At 35.7% G+C, this 8,315-nt stretch overlaps 1 protein-coding gene across 1 annotated transcript; it reads left to right on the top strand.

Moving 5' to 3' along the window:
* The first annotated feature begins 5,595 nt into the window (after positions 1-5,595).
* Positions 5,596-7,860, top strand: LOC128546408 (L-xylulose reductase-like). Its single transcript, XM_053516906.1, has one exon. The coding sequence runs from the start codon at positions 5,655-5,657 to the stop codon at positions 6,411-6,413; it is 759 nt and encodes a 252-aa protein (XP_053372881.1). The 5' UTR covers positions 5,596-5,654; the 3' UTR covers positions 6,414-7,860.
* Positions 7,861-8,315: the final 455 nt, after the last annotated feature.

Below are 8,315 nucleotides of genomic sequence, written 5' to 3'. Positions count from 1 at the left end.
CCGTTTGTAACGACATAGGACACAGAGATCATTATAATTGCACCTTTACTAAACTTACCTGTTCTGTATTACAAAAGTGCTTCTAATGTGACATTTTGATACAAGGAAAAAACTGTATTATTTGCACTAACTCTATACATATTTCTAACTGGTATTTTATTTTATTATCAGCTTGTTTAAAGTTATTTTTGGTGGCTGCTGCCACCAGTGTCAAAAAGAATACTCCGTTTGAGAAATCTTGTCAGTTCTTATGACCATCCTAACAACACAACCAAAAATAGTTCCAGGCTTTCCAGATAAACAATTAATCTACACAACGTGCAGAATATGCAAAGCTACAATATATGCCTTAATACCATTTTTAATGTAAATTCGGCGTCTAAAATCAATACAAACTGAAGTCAGCGTTTTAATTAAAACAACCACGTGTATGAATACAAATATGCAAATTTATGGTCACGTGAATAAACGATGACCTCATGTCACCTGAACTGGAGCGATGATATTGATTAGCTATTGCATAGTACTGCCCCAGAGGTCACGTAGCTTATAACATAGAAAAGGTAGCTTATATATATAGAAACCTAGCCTGAGAATCAAGACTGACAATTCAAAAATATTTCCTAACCGCAGTGTCACATGTATAACTCCCGAAATTTAAGGCTTTATTTGATAAAGAACAATGACTTCTGCTAGCAATAATCCGCGGCTAAAAAATAGAAACGGAATTTCAACGGGAAAAGTTTCCAAACATTTCCGGTCCATAGACAAAACCATTTTCGTACCTCTGATGCTTTCCAGCAAGTTGTAACACTTTTAAAATATGTCAGAACAAACGTAAACGTTCGTCATAGCTATCAATTGTAAGATATCATATTAATGAAACCCTAGTGATCTAAGAATGTTACTCGATCTTGGGACTGCTTTGTCTCGTTTTCATTTCAAGCACGCAAAAATATGACCACATTTTTAATTTGGCTATTTATAGAAAATCGATAATCAGAGTGATATGGATTTCCTCAGGCGTTGATACTGCCAATTAAACTAATTAGCGCAAATTTAGTGAAATGATTTATGAACAGGACAGCACTTTAATGATATAACTTAAACATGTAGTTCATCGTTATATCAAGAACAAAAATGTACTAAAACATGTTTAGCAATACGATAGTAAAACAAAAATAAAGGAGCATTCAGTTAAAATTCATTCGATATTGTTCCCAGAGTGACCTGCCGTGAGAATAAAGACATGTATGTTTTTAAATAATATTCCCTCAGGGATAATCATCCTTCAGAAAATGTACAATATAAGATACTATATGTATGCATAGATACACATGTATTCGGTATAATTTCGTCTGACAAAACAGAATTATCAACGTGGAAACCCACAGGTCGCCCAAGCTAAGAAGTGTTGCAAGCTCGCTTTGACTTAGTGGTGCTACTGTATCATGATTTCATCAACTTGTAAGCCCGTGAAAGTGGGCGCAGCGACGATACTCGCCTTTTTGAAACGGCAATCTGTCAGCTGTAGCAAGTCGTCGGATAACAGATCTGACCAACTTAAAGATTGAATTGTTCAAAACAGATTCTGCTACTTCAGCTAAATCATTCGAGTCGCACCATAGAAAAAAAACATAGTGCATTTGTGACCACATGGATCCAGATCAAAATGCGGATTCGCACACCACTCTGGTCAGGATCCTTTCTGTTCGCTAACGGTTTCTCTAGTTGCAATAGGCTTTGAAAGCTAACAGCATGGTTTTTGACCAGATTGCGTAGATGCACAGGCTGGTTGGATTCTGCTGGTCGCAAACGCACTACGCTGGTTTTCTCATGGTGCGTCTCAATTTATTTTGGATAGAAATATATGTATAAAAAATTAAAACGGGTTTCGTTTCGCCTGAGTTACATATTTTCGACTTTTTTCTCGGTCTGACTAAAGTTGTTAGTTTGTCTGACTTAATGTCCAGCAATTTTGCGAAGCCTGCTGTTATGTCTAGCGGACTTTTGAGTATAACAGATGAAGTGATAATAAATGCACCTCTAAAATACACTGGCTGCAGAACTGACATTCTGATGTGCATTTGTGGTGCATGTTTGTGTTGTTTTCCCTTTCAAAAAGTCTCAAGAAAACCAAAAGCTATCTGATACGGACTAAATCAGTGTGTATAATTATTCATGAAGACACTGCCCCAAAAGCTTTAAATAGAAATCTTAAAAGCTGAATGATTTGGAGAAAAAACTTATATTATTTATTATAGTAAACATCTTTGATGTAATTTATGTTGTAGTTTTCGTCACAGATAATCGAAAAGGATCAAAACTATTCGTTAAAGACTGAATCAGTGTGTATGTAAACAAAGACTGGCAGTGAAAAAGGATTAGCTTTGAAACCAAAGCCGAATATTAAAAAAAAAATGCAAAAAAAGTTCTTATGGTTTATATAAACAATTCCTCAGTTGTCGCTATCTTTGTAATATTTTAAACATTGATTAGCAGCCACCATCAGCGCTTCGAGCGCTTTGATTTATTGTGTAATTGCAAGGGAAGTAAATTAATAGATATCTCTGCTTATAGGTACTGGCCTAAGGCAAGAGTTAAATATTAAAACTTCTGTTATTGAAAATAACAAAACTATCATAAATTTCACATTTGTAAAATCATTTTTGGTTATTTCAAGGATTTAGAAATCAATTCATAGACTTAATTTAATGTATTTCTCTCGTTTAAAACTCAAAAGTCTATCTCTTCTTTGTATTGTGTAATTGTAAGGGAAGTAAACTAATAGATATCTCTGCTTATAGGTACTGGTCTAAGGCAATAGTTGTCATTCTCTTCGGATAAAAACTTTAACTATTATAAAATCTTCTGTTATTGGTATAATAAAACTATCATAAATTTCACATTTGTAAAACCATTTTTTGTTATGTCAAGGATTTAGAAATCAATTTCAAGACTTAATTTAATGTATTTCTATCGTTGAAAACTTAAGGGTGTATCTTTACTTTGTTTGTTGTCGTATGAGATATTTGCAATGTTCTAGACGTTGTCCTGAAAGAAAACGTCGTGACCCTTCAAAAGGAAAGTTTGCTATTCAACCGGTGTTTTTCCTACCCAAATGGAAAATATCAACCAATGTTTACATTCGGAAAATAAGAATTTAAAAACACAGATGCTATTGCCTTTATAAATACGAACATGCTACGAGTTCATACAAGGTCAGTGTCAGATAACAACGAATTAATAATGTAAACAATTTCCTGTGAGTATTTGAAGTGATGGTTGCAAACACCAATATGTCTTTTAATTTGACTGGTGAGATAATTCCTAATCAACTTAAAGTGAACAAGGATGGAAAATTTATTCACAAAGTCGCACTCAAATATACACAATCCAAGTGGGATGATCTGAGAAACAAACTTAATGGGATCGAAGCTCTGGATGGATTTGTTAATAACGATTGGGTAACGGATGAACGGGTGGTGGTGGAGTGGGCGAGTAAGAGAGAAGTATCCAAGTATCCACTACAACTAATACATGTAAAAGAAGCTCTGAATAGTATGTACATAATAAAGGGAAAACGACTTATGTTTTCTGAAGGAATAATTAAAAAGACGACGATATATAACGTGTATCGTGTACTAATAAGGCCAAATAAAACGTATGTCTCCGATGACCCGGCGGACCCTTTTTTACCGCCGACCCTAAATTATTTTCCCGAAAATGTTTGAGCACGAACCGCAGTGGCGAAATAACTGGCTACAAGACAATGTCAAAACTGAATGTTTTCGTGCTAACATGTTTGGGTATACAGACACTAAATAAGAAATGGCGCGAAAACAATGGTGATCGCGTAATAGCGGATTCAATTAGTTCTCTTCTTTGCTCTGTAGAGCCATTTTCCTTGTTTTCTTTGCAATTTTTATGACATCACACGACAGATCTATACTTTACATTTAGATACCGTTTTCATTATGAACTAATAGCATTACATACTTTGGTCATACACCGCCACTGATTTTACAATGTGCTTATGTGTTTAACTGAAAATATTTTTCTGGCATCACTTTTCTTTTGACTTTTGTTCAGCACTATCAATATTCTTCAAGAAAAAGTAAGTCACAGACATTTAGAATGTGTCCTATGCTGCAGCCATTGAATGTTTGTTTCTCTATTTTATATAAACCAGCTAATGTGTTCATGCCTTTGTTGGCAATTGTACCGGACACATGTTTACATGTGGACAATTCAAGAAAATGGGGACATTTCCACGACAGTAGATCTGGAACTTCATCCTTCAACGACGATTTAGTGTTCGATCAGAACTATGGTGTCGTCGACAGCTGACGGTTAGCGGCTACACGAGGTTTCCAGAAAAATCATATTTTTCTTTAGGTTTTGATAGAATATTTTAGATCTAAATATACTTGAAATAAAAAGTCCTCAATCGAACCAAGCGATTGAGGGGTTGAGCTGTTCAAGATGTCAAGGTGTAGTTATTTTGCAGGTAAATGACATGCAAATTTACTGTTATACTGCTAAGCAATACCGTACTAGTGCCCTAGTAAATAATATAGGCAGCTATTTCATGCCTAATACCCGGAACCTCATGTCGAAAAGTAGTAACACCCTTAACCATAAAAATATTTTTACTTTGTATCATTCCTTCTGACACCGTAAAACCTGAATACTTTCACTTCTTTTTATGAGTTTTTAACATTTCTAAGCTTCTGACACCTTTTGTCCATTGTCGTCTATCCATCCATCCAGCCAGGTAGCCATCCATCCATTCATCAATCTGCCATCAGCTATTGCATCCATTGACATTTCCTCATACACAAGGACAGCAGATTCAATAAATCTTCACTGGAATGAAGTCCTTTATATACATCAAGCTTTATAACCTGAGCCTGATGTCATATGCATTAAAGGGAGCCAAATAAATGGCTGTTTTTTTTACATGGCATATTGTGAAAGTACCATTCACCGCGAAATTATGTTATAAAAAGCACGTTTAGAGCCCGTCCGCTAAGCTCAATAGGGAGAGCGCAGATCTACGGATCTCGGGATCGTGAGTTCGAGCCCTGGGCGAGGCGTTCTCCTTGACGATCTGATAAACGACATTGTGTCTAAATCATTCGTCCTCAACCTCTGATTCATGTGGGGAAGTTGGCAGTTTCTTGCGGAGAACAGGTTTGTACTGGTACAGAATCCAGGAACACTGGTTAGGTTAACTGCCCGCCGTTACATAGCTGAAATACTGTTGAAAAACGGTGTTAAACTCAAAACAAACAAAGAAAGCACGTTTACATGCCACAGACAGTGCCACAAAGCCAAGGCTAAAACGCTAAAAGCTGACAATGTTAGCATTGGTTACTTTGAAAATAGTTACAGAACTAATAAACATATATGAAGCAGAGCAACAAATTAAAAGAGAATGAAGATGCTGTTATAGATTCATACAAGGTCAAAGATTAGATAACAACTAATAAACGACTGAATTTAACACGTTATACGTCAACGAAGCAGCCGATTAAACTGCTCTATGCGATAACCTAATGGGGTATGTAGGTCCGTGTCTGTTTGATATTGTTAGATTGGATTTCATATTCGCTGTGTAGGGATTTGAATTGATCGTTGCAAAAATCAATATGTCTTTTAATTTGGCTGGAAAGAAATTCCTAGTCACAGGAGCAGGTCGTGGAATAGGCCGAGTTCTCTCTAAGATTTTAAGTGAACAAGGATGCAAAGTTTATGCACTTAGTCGCACGAAAGAAACGCTTGACACCTTGTCAGCGGAAAATTCAAATATACACACAATCCAAGCTGATGTAAGGAACTGGGATGAACTGAGAAACAAACTTGATGGGATCGAAGTTCTAGATGGACTTATTAATAATGCGGGTGTAACGGAAGGACTTTCTGGTCCTGCATTAGATGTTTCGAAGGCGTCCTTAGATAAGTATTTCGAAACTGGTGTCTTAGCATCAATCAATACAATTCAGATCATCGGAAAGAAAATGGTAGATGCTAAAAGATCGGGCTCAATTGTGAATGTTTCCAGTGTGTTATCGCTACAAAGTTTTCCGCAAAACATAGGATATAACACAAACAAGGCAGCACTCGATATGATCACTAAACAATTCGCGCTGGAGTTAGCACCACATCACATTAGAGTGAACAGTGTCAACCCCACACTTGTTGATACAGAACCAGTACAGAATTTCATAAAAGATGTGTCACCGGTAGATAAACTCTTTATCGAAAAGACACCAATGGCACGCATACCGGAAGTGAATGAAATTGTGTACCCAATCTTGTATCTTCTTAGCGATTTCTCATCAATGGTTTCGGGGACTACACATATCGTTGACGGTGGAATGATGTCGGCATTCGCTACTAAATTGTAAATGTATTCAGTACATATTCTGTCAAATGAAATTTCTGGATGAAAAGAGATATAAAAACAAACTATTGAAATATGTGAAGTTTTATGTTGTGTCAAAATGATATAACTTCTTATTTTTGTAACTTTAATAATCGTGTCTGTTTAGACTTTGTGTGTCATTGTTTATGGTTACGTGGCCGAGTGGCTAAGCTCGCTGACTTCAAATCACTTGCCCCTAACCGATGTGGGTTCGAGCTTCACTTTAGGCGTAGAAATCTATGTTTGAGGAAGTCATGCAGCTGGCTTACGGAAATTAGGTGGTTCTGCCAAGGTGCCAGCACGTGATGAAATAATGCCCGTAGAGACACTTGGGGTCTTCCTCCACCATAAAACGCTGGAAAGTTGCCAATACAACGTCTAAGTAGTTCGGTATTCAAGCTTTATTTTATGCTTATTGGTGAAATATTGGAAAATAGTAGTGAGATATAAATCGATATCACTCACAGTGCCGAACTTCTTTTTTTTCCAGATAAATTATCTCCCTTGAAATATATTCTTTAATTACCTCCCTTTGCTGCCTTTAAAATTACTGGATTACACTATTACTCAAGTCATACACGAGTCATGAACTGCTAGACAATCCTATATAGAACAGGCTAGCTATATAATTAAATTTGCAAAGAAATAATGTTACCTTTGTCAGCTTGGTTGCTAGGCCTTGCCATTCATGTAGATATGTGTGTTTCCTCTACTTTTTTCCACTGGTTCACTATCGTGTGGTAGATATTACTGGCGACAGCACATTTAGCTGGTTGTTGTCTTAGTTAATTATCACAAGACATCAACTCAACCTTACGTAATATGCCAGCATTTTCGTCGAAGTACTTTCCCACTCCAACTCCAAGCCCAGCCAGTTGTGTTCAAACTTCCATCCATTTTGTTATGCTATGCTAGATCAACATTTCCTAGTTATTTCTATTTAATCTATGATGATATTTAATTCTGCAGCTTGATTTTCCAAGGACTTACGCATATTCAACAGTTGTTTAGATTTTTCGTGTTGTTTTTTAATCTGACCTTCAGCGTGTGTTTTGGTAAACAAAGCAAGCTTCCGGTTATTCTACGAACTGACGGATTGACCCGAAAAGTTTTAAATATGCTTCTACTTAACTACGCGCATTTGTCAATGTCTCTGCGGATTGTGTATTTTTACACAAAATATTTAAATGCAGTTTTTGTTTTTAAAAAAAACAAAATGGCGTCGTGTTGATTTAATGAACCTAATCACCAATAAGAGAGACATTTTACTGCTGACAAATACAGATTCGTGTTGTGATAGATGATAAATATCATTCTAGTAATGCAGAAAGGTACCACCCGACAGTTAGTCAAATTTGACATTTTGTCATATTTCATTAAGAGTTTATATAATTTTCATTCTGTAAAAATAGCATGACTATATCTTTAAAGCGTGCATATATAGTACAGTAAAATGGTGTAAAAATACTTCAGAAAATGGGAAAAGCATGAAACTTGGTACATAACTACTTTAGGGCAAAATACTAAAAATGAGCATGAGACCCACTCCGAAAAATCCAATATGGCCGAAAAATCCAAGATGGCCGCCATATATGTATATATTTTCAAAATTACATAATATTATATATAAAATTTCTATTGAAACTTACAGTCATCAGTATAATAAGCTAAAACCACCTGCCTGAATAAATCCAAACATATTATATTAACAAGAATACCGCTCTTCCAACAAAAATGAAAAAAGTTGTCTCCCTTGGATAAAATGTTCTATTAAGCAGAAGAAAAGTCATAATGCATTTATATGAATCAAAATTAAGTATATAATGGTAACTGGCATATCAAGAATGTTTAAAATGGCAACAGTCCTGTGCAGAACTTTACAACA

This window comes from Mercenaria mercenaria, chromosome 1 (assembly GCF_021730395.1).
Source record: "Mercenaria mercenaria strain notata chromosome 1, MADL_Memer_1, whole genome shotgun sequence".
NCBI lineage: Eukaryota > Metazoa > Mollusca > Bivalvia > Venerida > Veneridae > Mercenaria > Mercenaria mercenaria.
Note: the sequence above shows the minus strand (reverse complement) of the source record. Positions and strands in the feature narration are given on the sequence as shown.